Genomic DNA, 20,633 nt, shown 5'->3' on the forward strand with positions numbered 1-20,633 from the left:
CCTCCAGCGCGATTTGGTTGTAGATACCTTCATCAAAATGCTGCTGCCTTCTTACTGATTTATGAGGCAGCATAGGCAGCAAGGTATTGAGGCAACTGCCTTCCTTCCGGTAACTCACTGGTCATGTTTGTGCCGGAAATGCTGCACAGTAGAACGGTGCACCACCACCACCACCACTACTGCATTGGCTGAATCTTCAAGCAGGTCCTTTGCTGACAGAGACTCAAGACTTGACTCAGACTCTAACTTGAGACTTGAGGCTTGTCTCTGACTCTAGATACTCGGGACTCATCTCAAACGCTCACACCAGAGATTAAAGGCATGACACAAGACATGACTGACTCGTATGCCTGAGACTCAAGACCTGACTCAGTCGGTCACTTGACCCGCATCCCTGAAGCCCAACTCAGACTTGCACCCCAAAGACTCCAGACTTGACATGACTCTGATTTGTATGCCTCGGACTCTAGACGTGACTCAGACTCTAACTTGAGAGACCTGAGAGATGACTTGGACTTGAACCCCAGATACCCAAACCTCAAGCAGGTCCTTTGCTGTCAAATGGGGGTGGTTGATTGAGAGTTTTCGGAGAGATCTGAGGTTGCATGGCTCTTGACCTGACCTCCACAGTTCCCCTTAACTCCATGCATTTTACTGCTGTGGACAAAAGTATTGGGACACCTGCTAATTCACTGTTACCACCAGTATAGAAATGGGAAAATCAGACCACCCGCCTATTTAATATCCTTACAGTCCGGCAAAGAGAATATGCTCGTTTATTAAAACCTCAAGCTTCGGGCCGCTACTCAGTGCACTCTTTTCCGGTGCAAGGTTCAGCCCCCGGTCCAGCAAGGTCCAGTGCTAATGAGCGGAGATGCTCTGGCACAGCTGCACATCAGGAGAGGTCACTCCGTCTCGCATTTTCTCACAGCTGTCATGCTTGGCTAGCTTTTCCCTCTCCTCTCCGGCTTTAAGGGAGCTTGTCTGCTGCCCAATTCTGACCGCAGGTAAACGGTCACCTTGTACCCCGTCTGGGCCCATAGCAGCGTCGCCTATTTCTGTCACATCTGGAGCAAAGCGGGTGTGCATGACCCCACGTTCTGTCCCACATAGCAAGAAAAGTGGCTCTTTCTGCCTCAGACTTGGAACTCGTCCCGCTTTCTTACGGTACACAGGCCAGGTATCATATCTCTGTGTTTTCCCCATCGTTCATTAGCAGTGATTCTGATCCCTGGTGAAAATTCCCGTTTCGGATATTATGGATCAGACTCGTGAGACTCTAGGCCTAACTTGGACTCAGACTTCAGAGACTCGAGACTCACCCTGTTCGCCAAAGACTGGAAATTTCATTCTGACTTGAACGCCGGAGACTCAAACTCCGCTCTGATTTGGAACCTTAAGACTTAACGTTGACCAACCCACCTCCCCGAAACACAACGCTGACTCGAGACCTGACTCGGATTCTGACTTGAGAGACTTGAGATCTGACTTGGACTTGAAACTCCCAGATACACAAGACTCGACTCAAACTCGTATGCCAGAGATTTGAGGCACGACTCAAACTTGCACTTGAGAGACTCAAGACATGACTCTGACTCGTGCGCCTGAGATTCAAGCCTGACTCAGGTTCTTTCTCAAGAGATTTGAGACTTGTCTTATTAGACTTCAACCCCAGATCGTCAAGATTCGACTCAAGACACAGACTTGCATTTCAGAGACTAGAGATTTGACTCTGCCTCGCACCCCGGAGACTTGACTTGGACTTGAATCCCAGAGACTCGAGACTGGAGTCAGATTCGCGTCCAAGAAACTCAAGACACCAGACCTCACTGTTGAGCCTTCCGGAGGTGTCATGTCTCGCCTAATTCGGCGAGAAACCACTGAGGAAGGGAGGTGCCTCCCCGATTGAGCCCCGTGAAGAGCTTGTGAGGTAGTGGGTGAGTTAGACGATGGGTGAAGGGGCTGGGCTGGGCTGGGCTGGGCTGGGCTGGGCTGGGCTGGGCTGGGCTGGGCTGGGCGGGGCTGGGCGGGGCGGGGCTGGGCTCTGTAGGTAACCCCAGTTATTAGGTGCCATTGGTTTGCGCTGGTGAGTGAATGGCTAGACTTCTGCTCACTCTTGCTGTCTGGTGAGTAAGAGGCGAAGGGGCCACGTGCAACTAGCTTTCTAGCCTTTCCTGTTGATATCGGTTCGAGGAATTGATCAGTGCGATCCGTCCGGAAACACCGTAAATGTATAATATTTGATTTTCATTATGAGATCTATGGTTTTATTGCTCATATTGACCTACCAGTGCGTCTCTCTCTGAGTCTCCATCTCTCTGTCTGTGAAGATTTAGTGTTGTCAGCTCTTCCCTGCCGCTCTGTATCTTTTCCTTTGTCATCTCCACCACGCAGCCTCTACCTCTGCACTGTATCCAAGCCCTCTCCATTAAGAAAATTGCGTTTCCAAGCAGAGAGGCGCTTTAATAGACTCTCCCGTCCTCTTTATGATGTGGGCCCACTCTTTTTTATGAGATTGTATTGTAATTCAGCTTGGCCCGGGGGGGTGACGGCGTCGGCTGTGCCGCGCCGGCCTCGAGCCTCCGAGTAATTAAATGTCAGGTGATGTTACCAAATGAAAAATAAATCAGGAGGAGTAATAAGAAAATGAGAGCACACTCTGATTACGCGGGGAGGGCCCCCCTCGAGGGAGCCGCCCGATATAAATTTGCAAAGCCCCGCCGGTTGAAAGTTCAGAGAGAAGCGTAATTGTGAAAACTTCCAAGGATGTTATTGAATTCTTCTGATACACCGAGGCCTCAGACTCGACCTCTTAATTGAATGGCAGCCCATAGTTATTGCTTATATTACTTATTTACAGCCAATCAATGCAGACCGTGGGTACGAAACACCGAGCGCTCGCAGTTCTTCCAGAGTGTGTAGGCGCTCCAATGGGGAGCCGAAGTCGGCTAGCTGTAGCTCCGTACCTTCCCGAAACACCTGCTGTGTATGTCCACTCACTGGCCAGTGACCACTTTATTAGAAACACCCTCCATGTACTTCCACTGACTGGAAACACTGTGAACAGAAAGTGGTCTTCTCAGTAGGTCTGGATTTCGAGGATGAATTACTGGCTCCTTTTTTCCCCGGCATGCTCTAAACACCCCCCCCCCCCCCCCCCACACACACACACACACACACACACACACACACACACACACACACACACACACACTACCCCCCCCCCCTTTCATGGAAATACTCTTACATCTGCTGCTGTTTGTTCAGCTCACACAGAAAAGACTCCTCTGAAATTACCTGCCACTCACCTCCTCCACACACACACACACACACGCACACATACACACGCACGCAGACACGCGCACACACACGTCTGAGAAGATGTCTCTTCTGCCAGTGATTTTATCGCCCCCCCTCCTCCCCCTGTGTGTAATAGTGTTCCTCCAGATGTGGATCACCCTGAATAAGAACCCACTGAAACCCAGCAGAGCCTCAGAGCTCAGATATATAAGCTCACCCAGAGCACGGGGGGATTCCTCAGCCGAGGGTCTCGCACTACAGCACACTCCACATCACCCCCAAAACCATCTGCCTCGCTCTGCCTCCCTCTGCCTCGCTCTACCTCCCTATACCACATTCTACCTCGCTCTACCTCCCTATACCACATTCTACCTCACTCTGCCTCTCTATACCATGCTCTGCCTCGCTCTACCTCCCTATACCACATTCTACCTCCCTCTGCCTCGCTCTACCTCCCTATACCACATTCTACCTCACTCTACCTCTCTATACCATACTCTACCTTTCTCTGCCTCGCTCTACCTCCCTATACCACGCTCTACCTCCCTCTGCCTCGCTCTACCTCCCTCTGCCTCGCTCTACCTCACTCTACCTCCCTATACCACGCTCTACCACACTTCACCTCTCTCTACCTCACTCTACCACACTTCACCTCTCTCTACCTCACTCTACCACACTTCACCTCTCTACCTCGCTCTGCCACGCTCTACCTCTCTCTACCACATTTCACCTTTCTCTACCACTCTCTATCTCTCTCCACCACTCTCTACCTCTTTCTACCGCTCTCCACCACTCCATCACATTCTGCCTCTCCCCCGTTCTCCACCACACCACACACCATTTCATATACATAAAATCAATTTCTCTGTCTCTTAGTGTATCTCTCTCTCTCTCTCTCTCTCTCTCGCTCTCTCTCTCGGTTTTACTCTGGCTGTTCTGGACCTCACAGAGGTTTAGTGGTGCTGAGTGACAGTGAAAACATGCCACCGAGCTCCACAAGGTGAACCGCCTGTGGGAGGAAGAGAGAGAGGAGGAGGTGGAGGTGGTGGTGGTGGACGCTCTGAGCTGGCAGAGTTTGTCCTCCTTCTGTTGCTGCAATTAAGGCTGTATTGCGGTTCGTTTAGAGGAATCCTGGTTACGGCTGTAATTCAGCTCTTTGTTGCTCTGTCTGAAAGCCCTGAATCAAAGCAGCCCACGTTCAGGAGGAGATTTGTTGTGTCTGCAGTGAAGACTAATGGCTTTCTGCTTGCTTTCTCCTCAGGTTCGTCAGAAGACCGGCGAAGAGTGAGCCCCTGTCGTACGTGGACCAGTTACCAGTGGCTGAAATCATTCACCAGGTGTGTATTCAGCTTAACTTCAGCCATCGATTTTTTTCCCCCCTCACTCAGGAGCTCATCCAGTGAAGCTTCACGTGACTCGGAGGAGGCACATGCTAGCCACTGGTAGCATTGACTCAGTGACCACTCCAACAGTTTCCTCATCTGTGTCACTGTGGTTCATATGCATAGAGGAAGGGTCGTTCTGCTCCCTGTTCACCACCTCATGGATTAGTTTCTCCTGTATTTTGAGGAACTGCTCCTGGCTTGACCACTCTAACAATAGCCTCATCTGTGTCACTGCAGTTCATATGCATAGAGGAAGGGTCGTTCAGCTCCCTGTTCACCACCTCACCAACTCAACATAATCAACTGAAATGTAACTCAATCAAATGTAACTATGTAATAAATGATGTCATTATGATTAGATAGGCTAGCAAAGGCAACTAATACCTCTGAACTACTGCTTCATCCAGTCCAGGGCTAGCTCGAGCATGTTTCAGGGAGCTATGTGAAAGCAGAGCTTCGAGTGATAGATACCCATCACCACCACAATCACCCCCCCCCCCCCCCCACCACTCCCCTAGTTCCCTCAGCAGTTCTTCAGAGAGCCTCTGCTGATTGGACCTCCCTCCCACCGAGCTCAGGGCTCTTTTACTGACCCCACGCCAATGCCATCAAAGCCTTTGATCACCCCCACCATCACCTGAGGAAGAAGAGGAGGGTTAATGGCACTCTCTCTCTCTCTCTCTCTCTCTGTCTTCTTTTTGTTTTTTTTCCTCTCTATATATCTGGCTTTCTATTTATCTCCCTCAGCCTCCCGCTCTCCCACCCTCCCATCCATTCTTTCTCATTACAGCAGAGTGTTCGTAAAGCCCAGCTCCCAGTGCATCCCGAAGCAGAGAGGCTCGAGACGAGGCGCTGCCCTTTTTCTCTTCTTACTCTTTTGATGAAGTTCTGCCAGCCGTTTGCCAGCCGCGGTTTACCTTTTGTATGCGTTCAGACCAACCTGGAGTTTAATAACGCACCGTCCTCACCGTCCATGGTCAAATTCTGCACAATCCATTGGGTCCACTATCCTTGACTCAAGCGTAGTGACTTTTACCAGCCTGTAAATGGCTTCTGGCATCCCAACAAGGTACCGAGTCCTACTAAAGCATGCCCACCTTATGGATCGGCTCCTGGCTTGACCACTATAGCAGTTGCCTCAACTGTCGCATTGCAGTTAATATGCATAGAGGAAGGGTCGTTTAGCTCCCTGTTCACCACCTCATGGATTAGTTTCTCCTAGGTTTTGAGGAAGGGCTCAAAGGTAATGGAGCTACCGCCGACAACGTCGTGTTGTCCAGTCTCTGGAAAGCGAGTCCAAGTCGGTTCTTTTGGCTGTCGGTGGAGTTTTGATGCTGCGTTCCATTTGAACTGGGATGTCGGAAGTTCCTAGTAGTAAATTTCACTGGAATGCTCCCGCAAGTCCTCGGAGACATCATCTGAGCCCTCCATACATGCAAGTCAGCACGGCTTGATTAGCTTCCCGTTAGCCAAATCTGCTATGCGTGTAGCTCCGGCGCCAAACGACAGTCTCGGACGGACGTTGGAAATTTGGAGTGTGGCCAAAGCGTCACTTGGAGAATCCCCCAGGGGCTTCTTTGTTCACCCAGTGGCCTAAAGGAATGTCCCAGCTGCTGTATTTGCTGTCTGCTCCCAGGAGAAGTTGGAGGTGTGGGGATTAAATGTTGTCATACTGGAGAAATGTACTCCCCCAGAGCTGAATCCCAGCAGTCAGTGCACCGCTGGGACGACTCACTGGAGGAGCGATTCTCTCCTAAATTGAATTCTCTCTGTGCGCTCGATAGAAACCCTGGTGTAGCGCTGAAAAAAGCCCTTTGTCTGACTCCACAACCCGGAGGTAAGCAGCCGAGGGAGCTCGGATTGCTGTCTAAAGCTTTTCTTCCCGAGCCTGTTATTAGCAGGTAATCAAAAGACGATGCTGCGCAATAGTCTCTGCATCCGAGACTTCGGGGAGCGCCTGACGACAAATGCCGCGGCTCTCTCTGTGGGAGACGAGGTTATCCCCCCGGTGAAGACTAATCATACTACGCTCCCTCCAAGACGAGACTTAGGGCCTTTCTCTCAACACTAAACCTGATTACTTTTTAGCTCTTTGGGATCGCTCTCGTTCACCCGCTCAAATCCTGTCTCCAGACGCCCTGCCGTTCGTGCCCTGAAGATGAAGGCCAGGCCAGGTTTGTTTTGCTGGTGTCCATTTTTTTTACGCGGCGTACGACTTTTCGCCTGCTGTTTTCTCCGGCGCAGTGCCGCGCTGCTTTCTCTGAATTATTCAGCAGAATGTTTTCCGGCTTTTCCGCTGCTGCCGCTTCACATTCCACATACGGCCGCTTACATCCGGGCGTATTTGTAGACTCGTGAGAGTCCTTAAGATCCAAACGTCTCGTAGCTTGCAGCTCCGTATGCAGCCAGGTGTAGCAGAATGCAGCGCTCGCGTCCAGCTCTTGCGTTCGTTTAATAATTCTTAATTATTTACACTATGTTGTCCAAATGTTTGTGGACACCCTTACTAAAAGCCGTGGAGCTTTTAAAGCTGTGGAGCAGTGGAGTAACGGTTTTCTCTGAGTTGGGTAATTTTGTTTTTGTGGTGCTCCATCCAGTACTTTTGGGATGAGTTGGGGAGTTGAGGGATGAGGTGGTGACCTGACCTTGGTAACGCTCTTGTTGCTGAATGTAATCAAATCCTCACAGCAATGCTCCTACAAAATCTTGTAGAAGGCCTTCTTCCCTGGACAGTAGACTGTTACTCCAACAGAAGCAGGAGAAACCTTTTAATAGCCTTGATTTTGAAAGAAACAATGAATGAGCAGGTGTCCCAAAACTTTTGTCCATATAGTGAAATTGATTCATGTACAGCTGTTCCATTTAGCCCGAAAACCCTAAAGACTCCAGCTGTATCCAATTGAGGAAGGCTGCTGGCTTGTTTGGTCCAGCTACTGCGTGTCAGGAGGATCGTCTGGTTTTACTTTGAAATGTTTATCTGACACACACACACACACACACACACACACACACACACACACACACAGCCCGAGAGAGAGAGATGTCTCATGCTGATTCCAGCGTCCTTCTGGATTTTAAAGACAAAAGTACCCATGTGAATATTCAGAGAAAGACTGCATCCGGTGACCCATGTCGTTGTAGAGAACGTGTGTGAGAGTCTGAGCTGAGTCTTTAGGCCCTGGGATACGAGTCTGAGCTGAGTCTTTAGGCCCTGGGATGGGAGTCTGAGCTGAGTCTTTAGACTCTGGGATGGGAGTCTGAGCTGAGTCTTTAGGCTCTGGGATGGGAGTCTGAGCTGAGTCTTTAGGCTCTAGGAGTCTGTGTCTGAGATGAGTCTTTAGGCTCTGGGATACGAGTCTGTGATGAGTCTTTAGGCTCTGGGATACGAGTCTGAGCTGAGTCTTTAGTCCCTGGCATACGAGTCTGAGCTGTGTCTTTAGTCCCTGGCATACGAGTCTGAGCTGTGTCTTTAGTCCCTGGCATACGAGTCTGAGCTGTGTCTTTAGTCCCTGGCATACGAGTCTGAGCTGTGTCTTTAGGCTCTGGGATACGAGTCTGAGCTGTGTCTTTAGGCTCTAGGAGTCTGTGTCTGAGCTGTGTCTTTAGTCCCTGGGATACGAGTCTGAGCTGTGTCTTTAGTCCCTGGGATACGAGTCTGAGCTGTGTCTTTAGTCCCTGGGATACGAGTCTGAGCTGTGTCTTTAGTCCCTGGGGTGCGAGTCTGAGCTGTGTCTTTAGTCCCTGGGATACGAGTCTGTGTCTGAGTCTTGGGCCTCTGGGGTACGAGTCTGTGTCTGAGTCTTGGGCCTCTGGGATACGAGTCCGATTCCCAGAGTCTCGAGGATTGGTACTATTGGCTCTGTCTGGAGGCTTGTGACGGCCTTTGTCCCACTGCTCTGCTGCACACGTCCAGCAAAGGCCTCTGCTAGCTGCTGTAGGTGGGTTCAGTCAGTCATCATCTCTTGTATGTAATTTCCCTATCCGCAATCTCGGGCAGATCAAAGCCCTGTCTGACAGCGGTGCGCCTGGACCTCCTCTGCTGCGTGATGTGGTTTCCATGGTGATGAGAGATCCTCTTCCCATTATAATGGCTGGTGCTCTCTCGAGCTGCTGGAGCAAGCGTGCCCGTGTTCACCCGGCCGTCTCGCGGCTTACCCAAATGTCAGCTGTGTGCGGCAGCGGGTCATGAGTTCAGCTCTGCTCTTCAGCTAAACACCGAGGTCAATGGAGGATTTGGTGTCTTCATCTCAGGTGATGGGAAACAATGTTTATAGTGACGCTTTGGAAATCAGACGGGCGCGGTTTCAGCTCTGCACTGAAGCCTCAAGGCTAATGTTGCTAATAAGTAATGGGAGCTAATGTACACCAATTAGCATCATGCAGACTGTTGTCTTAATTTCCGAGTTTGACCTTTGGACCATCCATAGTAGTGCAGCGATACCTTCAGCACTTTCAGCAGACTGTGCTGGACAGCGCTGGTGGGCAACCGGAGGATAAACCAATCAAAATGTGTGATTTGACCAGCGGTGCTTTTTAAATGTCCAAAAGTTTGTGGACACCTGCTTATCCAGAGTGTCTTCTGAAATCAAGGGTATTAGTAGGGAGTTTGTTCCCCTTTGCTGCAGCAACAGCCTCTACTCTACTGCACAGGCTTTACAATAGATGTTGGAACATTGCTGTGAGTAGGATTTGCTTGAATTCAGCCACGTGAGGGGAGGTCAGGTCCTGATGATAGACTTTAAGTAGTGTAATTTTATTGCTTTTATTTTGCACCAAAAAGTCAAAGACTGTTGGTCAGTATATCAGCAGCTTGGTTTGATGACCATGGGCAGGCTGTTCACTTGTCCTTCTGAACCCTGAACCCTGAACCCTGTGCTAGAGAGTCCACAGTGATTTGTGCCGGACATTTGTGCTCAGGGCTGTTTTCTCTTTCCCAGGCCAACTCGCGGCTGCAGTCCCCCCCCCCCCCCACTCAACACCTCCTTTAGATGTGGCCTGATAATGAAGATCTTGCACGTTAACGGACACTGGCGGTCACCTGCGGTGTTCACAGACGCCTTTTAAGGGCATGCTCTCGCGCCCCTCGCTGCAATGTAATTGGAAAAGTTATGGGGACTTTTGCTTTTTAGAGGTTAAACCCCTCTCTGTAGAATATTCGGACCACATTAGCATATAAATGCACTTCTGGTGATGCATGTTTAATAGAGGACAATTTAAAAGTATAATATCCGTACACAAAGTGATGATGTGGCGGTAAATGGGCAAACACCGTCTGGGGAAAGTGTCTCTTTATTTCTTTCATTATTTATTCATTCACCCGTCCATCAGTGCATCCCTGCCTCAATCCTTTTCCCTTCACTCACTGTTTTCATTTGTATTTCTCTCTGTTTTATTCATTTTATTGCTTTGGTTCACTTTTGTTTTTCTCTCTATTGCAACTATTGCTCTATTTAATTTTGAACTATAATTTGTTTTTTATTTGAACATTATTAACTTTTTTATTTAACATCTCTATTTCTATTTGAACTTATATTAACTATATATTTCTTTATTTTATTTGACATTTTTATTCTGTAGTTATTTCCATGCTTACACTGTCTTTACGCACTAATTTCTGAAACTATTTTTTCACGATTTTCACTTTTTTTTTTTCCTCCATTTAATTTTTATTTGCTTACAATTTTATTTCTACTACATTTTACTATTTCACTATTTGTATAAACTTTGTTTTAATATTTTGCTTAACTCCTTTTACTGTGTATTTAGTCAATTATTTATTTATTTTTACTCTTTTATTTAAATTTTTATTTTCATATGTATTTATTTATTGACTTTCTACTCTGTAGATTTCTAATAACTAATTATATATTTTTCCCCATGTTAAATCATTTTGACTATTTATTTATTTATTTTATTTATTTATTTTGCTATTTTCATTCAATTTTATTTCCATTTAGTTTTTTTTCTGAAGTTTTACTGTTTTCAAATTCTTCCCTCATCTCTCCTTTGTCTGTGTGTCCATCATCTTCTCTATCTAGTTCTTTCTGGCTAGTTTTGGCAATGATGTTTGATCAGTGTGATATTCACGAAAGCCTCCTCTTCTTCCTCCTCCTCCTTCTCCTGTCGTCCACAGAAACCCAAGCAGAAGGACTGGCACCCTCCTGACGGCTTCATCCTGGGCCTGTGGACCCTAATCCTGCTGGTGTTCTTCAAGACCTACGGCATCAAACACCTCAAACACATCTTTTGAGAGGGCCGTACCAGACCACCTTCCTGGAAGGCTTGAGCAGCTTCCTCTGCTTGGTGCTCATGAATGATGATTTTTATTTGCCTGCTTAATGAAAGTTTCATCCACAGCCTTCGTTCTTTTGAAAAAGTGACCTGGACTGAAGGCCGGCGCTGAAAAACGGCAAGACTGACTACTGACTCTCAGCGCTTCTTTGTTGTCCTCGGCATCGCGGGCTGTGATCTGGGTGTGACTTTAGCACAGGGGCTTTCTCTTTATTTATTTATTTCTTTTTTGGTTTTGGAGGGTGGGCTGTTTTTCTACCCTGTTATTCTTCTCTTTTTGATACAGCAGCCAAGGACACAACTCTCTCACTCTGTACGGTCAAACTCACTTTGTCTCCAATGTGACCATCGGTCATCACTTTTAATGGGACAGGAGTGACTCCAGCCGTAATCTCCTCTTTATCGTTTGTAAATAATGTGAATCCTGTGTTGAATCATTTTGTCTCTGATAATTTTGTGTTGAAACTGAGTTTAACTGTAATGCACTGAAATGAGGTTCAAGAGTGGGTCAGCTGCTCTTAGGTCCTGCATGTGTATCAGTAACACTGCCGAAAGTGATCTCAGCAAGTGAAGTCCACTTAAAGGTGGTGTAAATTCTGAATATTGCTCACTTTGAGATTATTAGAGTAATATTATAACTTTTAGCTTTTTATCCACTAAAATGGTCTCATTCTGTTGGTGGATTATTGTGCTTTACCTCTTAAACTCATCGTTCTGTTATTAATCCCAGAGCCGAAACCGCTATGAATTATTTGGTATCAGTATATTCTGTGGCGTCCCACAGGGTTCTATTTTAGGGTCTATGAAACGGATGTTAATGATGAAAGTACTGCAGTTATGAGGGTGAAGAAGCAAGGATTAAGGAGTTCATTCAAGAAACAACAAACAATAATAATAAAATAAAAATAATGCAAATTGAAATCACTTTAAACAAGTGAAAATAAGTTTCATCATTTTAGAATATTCTTGGAACAATAGAAAAATGAGATCTCATAATTAAACTTCATTTAAGGGGGGTTCACTTTGCTAAGATGTCATCATTTGCAGTGAGCCCTGTAGGGGTAGCCCAACTGATTTGTACACTGCACCCGGCCTACATGGGACCAATGTGAGATTAGAGTGGGCTATAATAAGGGGGCCCATGTAAGAAGCCCAATTCAGTCCCAGTAACAACACGTGTATAAACCCACTCAGAGCCCATATCTTGCCCCCATTCCACCCATATGAGCCCCCCATGAGCATGTTGGCTAGGAGCTTATATTACAGGGCCCATATTTAACGTTTGTCGCCAAGTGTTTATCCCACTTACTGTAGTCTTATTATGGTCTGTTTTTGGTTCACGTGGCAACAACAGTCTTCATTCATTTGTACATGAACCTCATTACTCACCTCACCTTCATTACTTAACTAGAACTAGTACTTGAATGAGTGGTTTGAAGTAAGGGTGGTCTCTAGCAGCACTGTGTTTGTTTTAGACAGCAGTGTTGAGCATGCGGGGGCTTTACGTGGACTCGGATGCTGACACTATGGCCTGGGGATTCTGGGTGGGGATTCTGGTTTTGCCATCGGCAGCCCCAACCAGAGAGAGCACAATTGGCCATGCTCTCTCTCTCTCCCCTCATCACTCCCATTGGGATGTTGGCAGGCGTCTGTTGGCTGATGTATCAGAGCTGGGGTCCACGACCTAGTGATGCTGCACTGGCGGCAGTTCTGAAAAAGGCGAGGGCATGTGCTGGTCCTCCCCCTCTTAGGGTCAGGAGTCCTATTGAATGGGAGGGTTAACTGGCTCGGGTTCTACCTGTTGACTGGTATTGTAAAGGTACGTCACTTCAGAGGGGCTGCTGACATTCCCCGGCAGATTTGGGATTCTATCACCGTTCCCATATCCATCCACCCGTTAGCTCTCCAATTCCATTTGTTCTGCTGGTAGGACATGCTTTTAAAGGGTCACCCAATTCACTCCGTCTACACGAAGCGTCCAAATGAAAGATTGAGGAATTGAAGGACTCCAGCTGATGGAAATATCTCATTTCCCTGCCTCTTCAAGTCCGTATAAAGCTCCGACAGCTGCTGATGCCGTCTGCCGACCCGACGTATGAGACCGGCCGCACTGCTGTGTCAGCGACTGGAGCTCTATGATGCATTATGAAAAGAGCATTTTCCTTTTTTGCTGCCTCTCGCCTCTTTATTCTGTTCCTTTCCAGCTCTAGGTTTGACGGTTTGTGAAAGTGAGCTTTTTCGGAGGCTGTTTTGAATAAAGTCGACAAAGACGAGGCTGGAAAAGCTTTCTGGGCGCCTTTCAAGTCTCTAAAGCTCACGTAAAGGGTGTACCAACAAAGTAATGAAGCTGAATGTTAAGCAGCTCCGAGAGCTCCGAGAGCTCCGAGAGCTCCTCACTCTGCTGCAGAACAAGCAGTGACCAAGGACAAAAACCTGCACCTTTGCTTCCTCAGTAATGATCATATCTAGCCTATATTAGATTACGTGACACCGTGCAGATGCAAGAAGCTCTAAAAAGGTTCGGAAATTAGTTCACGTCTTTGTTTCTCACGGCTTAGAGAACGCCACGTCGAGCCATCCGGCTCAGATATTAGATTCACCCTAATTATTCTTATAATGGGACGCCGGCCCCCAGGCTGTGATAACCGCTAATTGCGACGGTTATGCCATTACCCAAGTCACGGTCTGTAATTTCAGTCATGCAGACCAAATAAAGGCATTTCATTAAAGCTCCAACATCGGAGGATTGCACCAGAGAGAGCTTTGTTCTGTAGGACTCGGCGCTCTGGAACCAGAAGAAAGCGCTCAAGGTCCTGCGGGACCGCCATTTCAATTGGAAGATACTTTTCCTTCAGTCTGAACTTGAATTGGCCAGGGTCTTCTGAGCAAATGATGGAAAGTTCACTGTAGCGTTTTCTAGGCCGGAAATGAATGTTCGGTGAACTCCAGCCTTCAGACTAGGCCATGACCAATGCACTGGTCACTCAGGCCATCTAGGCAGTTCATCCAGGAATCAAAAAGAAAGAATTACGAAACCTCCTCTAGAAATACGTCCACTCCTCTACTGAAAAGTCAGGCTGGTAGCTGGTCTTTAGATGGTCAAGGTGGTTAAAAAGCTGGTCACCCATGATGGACCATGGGTCATGCTGGTTGACCAATGTCATCATGGTGGTCCTGCTGCTACTGGTTGACAAACATGGACATGTTTGTTAGCTAGCTGGATTGTGTGGGACCAACTTGGTCAATTTAATTATTCTGGTCAACCGGTTTGGTTATGTCGGTTATGTTTGCCGACCACCATGACCACCATCACCAAGCTTGTCAAGCAGCATGGTCAAGCTTTGGCTAGGTAGACCATCAAACTCATGGTCAAGAGCTAAGCTTGAGCTGATGGTGCTGGTTATTTCAGCAGGGCAGGTCCAACATGTTCTGGAAAGAAGCTAAAAGCTCTTGCTTCTGATGGTGACCACTGCGTCACTGGATCTTGTCCTTCACTTAACCGCTTAACCCACTGGTGAATCTCTGGATCCTCCAGAACACATGAGCCCCCACAATCTGCTCATAACTCATAAAGGTCCACGGCTGCAGGGCAGGTAGCACTAGCGGGACGCTATTCATCCATTATACACGGATTCATCTAATGTGAGTGGCCAGCTCCGGCGTTATCTCTGGCCCAGCTCATGCCGGACTAGGCTGGCACTCCCTTTCCGTCAGCATTATCTCAGTGGGCAGGGGAGCCTTGTCTTTCAGACAGAGATTCATGGCGGAAAAATGGCTCTGGCTCCTCCGCTCGATACCGCAGCAGGACAAAGCCCCCCTGCTGTAGCAATCACACTCTCCGTGTCCTCCTCTACGGCTTACTTTCTCCGTCCTCTTGCGCCAAGTCTTTTGTTTCTGCAAGGGCATGAAAACATCACAGTGCTGCACTAGAGCTCTCCCATTTCTCAGTTTGGACACTATGGGCTGTACGTTATGAGGCCTAGTCTAGAACCGAGGGTACGTTGACATTTTCCACCAGTATGTGCATTAACTCCATCCTCTCTGTGTGCATTAGTGTTTATTTTAATGTATTATTTATTACTGTTGATTCTCTCAATATCACAATAACAAATCTGACAAATAATTAGGTAAAGGTGCACGTATTTGTCACTGTACAGTGAAATGTGACCTCCGCATTTAACCCATCTGTGGTAGTGAACATACACACACACACACTAGTGAACTAGGGGCAGTAAGTACACACACACACACACACCTAGAACGGTAGGCAGCCAACTCCAGCAGCTTGGGGCAGCCCGGGAATCGAACCCACAACCCTGTTATCAATACAATAGCACGGCGCTCTAACCGCTGAGCCACCACTGCCTCTAATTAATATATTGTTGGTATATCCTGAACATTTCACAAAAATACTGAGAAGAATTTTGACATACCTCACGGCCTTCCACGTGTTTCCCGCCAGAGGAAAAGACATCACTGAGTGACGGTCACTTGCTTTCATCAGAACTGTTCGCAGATTTGGTGCAGTTTTAAGGTCAGATGTAACAGAATTGACCTGAATGTTGGAACAGACACTCAAAATAAATAAACAAATAAAATAAATAATATATATATATATATATATATATATATATATCATCACAAAAATGACATTTTCTATGCAACTGATTTTATAACTTAATAGAGTAATTACAACAATCCCCTGTAAATGACCTGATTAATAGACGTGGAACCATAAATACCTGGACTCAAAGACAGGCTGAATGTATGCTTTAGAAGACAAGTACAGTCAATAATGTATATAAGGGTGGAACCATATAAACCTAGAAGTCGCTTTGGCCCATTGCTGCGATACATCAGCGAGTCTGCCATCTGGGTCCCAGAAACACTGGCCTGTATGCACTATATTACTACACTGTACGTTATACAGCCAATTCTAGAATTGAGGGTGTTTAAAATATCAAACGATTCAAAGACTCCGTTATCATTCAACTGCTTAAACCATTAAAACCATTAACAAAGTCGACATTTCATAACTGTTCATAGAGTAATCCCAGAAAAATGTAATTAACTATTTAATGTGTGAATCAGAAGGTGAATACAGTCAATAATGTTTGGGCTGGGAATCATTTAGTTGATATTTGTGTAGAAATTGCACCTAGAATAAACATTCATAATAGTGAAAATTAAATAATTAAATATTATTATTATTATTATTATTATTAATAATAATAATAATAATAATAATGCAAAATAACACAAAGTTTATCTGGGAGACGTAAAATGTACCCTATTCTAGAATAGACCACCTGTGTTGAGACCCAACCTAACAAAATCACTCATTATTATTTACACTAATTACCTGAGTCATAGAGGTGGAAGCATATATATACTAGATGTCACACTGGCTGCTCTGGCCCATTGCTGCCATACTTCAGCTCACCCGCCATCTTGGTTCTGGAAAACTGTTAATAATAACAATAAGAGGACTAATAATTTTTTTTATTATTAATTATTAAATTTATAATCCAGGTAGAATGTATGAACCAGAGGGTGAATACAGTCAATATTCTCATTTAGTTTATATTTTGTGTAGAAATTGTACATAGAATTAACATTAAAGATTATTAAAAGTGATATTTGAATGTAATTCATGTTGTTATTATTATTATTATTATTCAAAACTGATTCAAGAAAGATTGTTTTTGAAGATGTGAAATGTATCCTCAATTACAGAAAAGACAACCTGTGAAGGTTAGTTTAATTAAGTAATAATAATAATAATAATAATTATAAAGTATTATTATTATTAATAATAATAATAATAATAATAATAATAATAATAATGAATCTATTACCTGATTGGTAGAGGTGTGTACTGTACCTGGCCGCTCCGGACCGTTGCTGCGATACTTCAGCTCGTCCGCCATCTTGGTTCCGGAAAGACCGTTAATAATAACAACCGTTAAAAGATAAATAATAACAATAAAAATAAATGAGAATTAATTATTAAATCTAAAATTCAGACTGAATGTATGATTTGGAAGACTAATACAGTAAATAATGTGATGGGCTGGGGGTCATTTAGTTGATATGTTGTGTAGAAATTGTACCTCGAATAAACATTAGGGATTAGCAATAGTGATAATTAATTGTAATTCGTGTTATTATTCAAAACTGATTCAATAAATATGTTTTTTGGAAAAATAACAACAGATGTATCCAAGAGATGCGAAATGTCGGCCTATTCCGACAAAATAATTTTATTTAATAATAAAATAATGTATTATTATTGTTAATAATAATAATAATAATAATAATAATAATAATAATAATAATTAAACGAATTGCCTGAGGAGAGTAACTGGCCGCTCTGGCCCGTTGCTGCGATACCACAGCGCGTCCGCCATCTTGGTTCTGGAAAAACGTGCCTGTAAACAAACGCGCGAGAACCGCGGAGCTGCGCCTTTTCGGGCTAAAAAGCTCAACAACGTTTACATTTCTCTCATTTTTGTAACATTTAAGAGTTTTTGAGCCTCAAAAGCAGAACTACTCCCGCTGTGTTTACAACACGCTGCTGTCGTTCCGCTTTCCTCTGTTTTCAGAGACGCGCGCGGAGCTAGCTGAGTGCAACAGCGCCCCCTGGTGGAGACCGTGAGCTTGCGTTTGCTTGCACGGCTGGGAAAGTGCGTTCACTCGTGGACAAGGCGAAATAACTTCATTTCTAAAAGAGAAATGAAAGAAATATCACTGCCAATGAACATTAACACCCCCCTGCCCAGCAGTAAATACTCCCTCAGCTGCCAAAGACTTAAGAGGTAAGGAAATCTCCACGGTTTAATTAGTTAGCATGCTAGCTAGCTAGCTGACTGCTGGACGTGCTGTTGTCCACACTTCCCTTCCTTTCTGTGGCTAAATGAGTGTGTAGGTGTGTTTCTGTGTCGTGACTAATAATATTAATGACCTTAATAAACTGCAAGCACACACCACTACCATGTCATTGTGACTGCAGGGCTGAAGGGCTGATGACCCACCACCCAAATACTACCACTGTGGTGGTCAGTGCTGTGGGTCCTGAGCATTGAGGAGAACAGGCTGAGAGGAGGCTGACTGTCAGAGTCTGCAGGGAAACAGATGGATGCAGTCTGGACCTGTAGAGCTACACAGTGCTCCTGTAAGGTGAGTGGAGCTGTTCTGAATCTGATACTGAAATCTGATACAGTCTCAGGCCTCGTCAGGCTTGGATCGGGCAAAAGACCTCCATCAGAACAGGGCCGCCACCGCCACCCCAGAGTCTGCTGAATCGCTACTGTTCGCTTTAACAGACGGTACGTTTGGTAACTACACATTACGGTTATTTGGCATCGTTATTTGTATGTCGAGTGCTTGGCAGCTGCTTGGAGGAGCCCACGGCTCGGGCGAAAGACCTCCATCAGAACAGGAAATGTTGGCCATCAGAACAGGGCCGCCACCGCCACTCCAGAGTCTGCTGAATCGCTACTGTTCGCTTTAACAGACGTTTGGTAACTACACATTACGGTTATTTGTATGTTGAGTGCTTGGCAGCTGCTTGGAGGAGCCCACGGCTGCCGATTGTTGGACTTGGATCAGGCGAAAGACCTCCATCATCACAGGAAATGTTGGCCATCAGAACAGGGCCGCCACCGCCACTCCAGAGTCTGCTGAATCGCTACTGTTCGTTTTTTTTGGCATCGGTTATTTGTATGTTCATTTGAGTGCTCAGCAGCTGCTTGGAGGAGCCCACGGCTGCCGATTGTTGGGATAAGGTTTGAGGAGTGAACGAAGCTTTGGAGTTAATCTGCCTCGTCTGGCGTTCCTTTCCTAATGAGGACTGTGGACAAGTCGTAGCCCTAAGATAGAGACCTTAGGCCTCCGATTTTTTTTTTCGGGTGCCCGAGCTTGTGCATGGCTCAACTTTCCAAAAAGTATAGAAATGAAAAATAATGCACTAATATTGCAGAAAATGACCAGACATCAGATTTTCTACACCCTTAACTGTTCACGGTTACAGAAAGTCTGTTGCACCCAATGTCTCTCGCTAATAAATGATCTGATTCCAATCACAGAGAGAGAGCGAAGGTGACCTCCAGTGTGACGGATGAGGACTGCTCAGGCTTCCTAAAGACGCAAAGATTCGTTTACATGTGGCTCGTTTTCTTGCTTCCAGTATGAATTGCCAGGCCACAGGTTTTCCAGGAACTGCGTCTTTAAAAGGACACTGTATTGCTTTCTGTTGGAAAGGTGTTTGAGACATATCCAGATCAATAGCGTATAAGGGACCATTTAACCGCCTTCGTATTGGAACCCGAGATGGAACACGTGCACGGTGAGCCACCGAGGCGCTGACCAATGGTGGTGAAGTTCCCATAACTCACCTCAGATCGGACGAGTCCAAAATCGATAAGGCAGTGGCAGGCCAATCCAATAAAATAATGACCCTGCTTTGTAGGACGGATGTCCTTCCTTAGGGGCGCTCTGTCCCTGTCCTATGGCTCTTACCAAGCGCCTCCAATGCACGCTCTTGATCTCAGTCTCGGGCTTAAGCCGGACTGACAGGCGTCCACATTTACATGACAGCGCCTCGTCTCTCGGAATAAATCACGCCATTAGCCGCTGACATATCTTTCCAAGCTGAGTGGTATTAATGTGTCCGACAGCATTTGCAGATCTGACAGTGATCCAGCACAGCTGCTCTGGAGCTCGGATGGTAATGAGGCAGTAACCGCTCGGCCGTCCTGACTCGGTTGCACGTGCGCGTGGGATAGGTGGGAGAGGGGCACCGTAAATAATGCATTGCGTTGCTGCCCTGACGGGTGGAGTTACACAGCAGGGCATGTGGGTACATATCAGGAAATGTGTTTTTGAGCTTTTTGAGAACAATGCTCTGTGTGCTGCAGCCGTCTCCGCACCAGGATATTGCAAGTTTGAGTCCCTGAAATCCCACAGCCACCTCTACCCTTCCGCAGTAGAAACGAGCTTAATTGGCTCTTCCTGTTCCTCATTAGTCTGTGAAGAGTCTTTTAAAGGTCTTAGGAACCTTCGCTTGATTGAAAGGTTCCTCACACTCACACATCTCAACTCCAGCCAGAGATTATTATCCAGTGCGGATCCGGCAGAACGTGCGAGTGTGATTGCAGCTCAGCAGTGTTGCGGTGAAGCGGGTGTTTGTTGCTAAGGTGTTGCTGTGGTATAGTTGTTGGTTGCTGTGATGTTGTTGGGCGGTTGTTATGGTAATGCATTGGTTGCTAAGGTGTTGCCATACTTTAGCTGTTGGTTGCTATGGCGTTGCCAGGTGGTTGCTAAATGGTTGCAATGGTATAGCTGTTGGTTGCTAAGGTGATGCTATACTTCAGCTGTTGGTTGCTAATGTATTGCTAAGTGGTTGCTATGGTTTGGGTGTTGGTTGCTAAGGTGATGCTATGGTATAACTGTTGGTTGCTAAGGTGTTGCTTAGTGGCTGCTATGGTTTTGCTAAGTAGATGCTATGGTATAGCTGTTGGTTGCTAAGGTGTTGTTAGGTGGTTGCTAGGGTTTTGTTATGGTGCTGGTATGATATAACTGTTGGTTGCTAAAGTGTTGCTAAGTGGCTACTATGGTATAGGTGTTGCTAAGTTGCTGCTATTGTATAGGTGTTGC

At 46.2% G+C, this 20,633-nt stretch overlaps 1 protein-coding gene across 1 annotated transcript in view; it reads left to right on the forward strand.

The window, feature by feature from the left end:
- Nucleotides 1-11,891, forward strand: part of pigk (phosphatidylinositol glycan anchor biosynthesis, class K) — a 29,288-nt gene extending 17,397 nt beyond the window's left edge. The window contains exons 10-11 of the mRNA XM_072688373.1: nucleotides 4,562-4,637; nucleotides 10,819-11,891. Coding sequence (XP_072544474.1) covers nucleotides 4,562-4,637; nucleotides 10,819-10,935 — 193 coding nt within the window. The 3' untranslated portion in view covers nucleotides 10,936-11,891. The remainder of the gene's footprint in view (nucleotides 1-4,561; nucleotides 4,638-10,818) is intronic.
- Nucleotides 11,892-20,633: the final 8,742 nt, after the last annotated feature.

Source organism: Salminus brasiliensis, chromosome 9, assembly GCF_030463535.1.
Source record: "Salminus brasiliensis chromosome 9, fSalBra1.hap2, whole genome shotgun sequence".
NCBI classification, from domain to species: domain Eukaryota; kingdom Metazoa; phylum Chordata; class Actinopteri; order Characiformes; family Bryconidae; genus Salminus; species Salminus brasiliensis.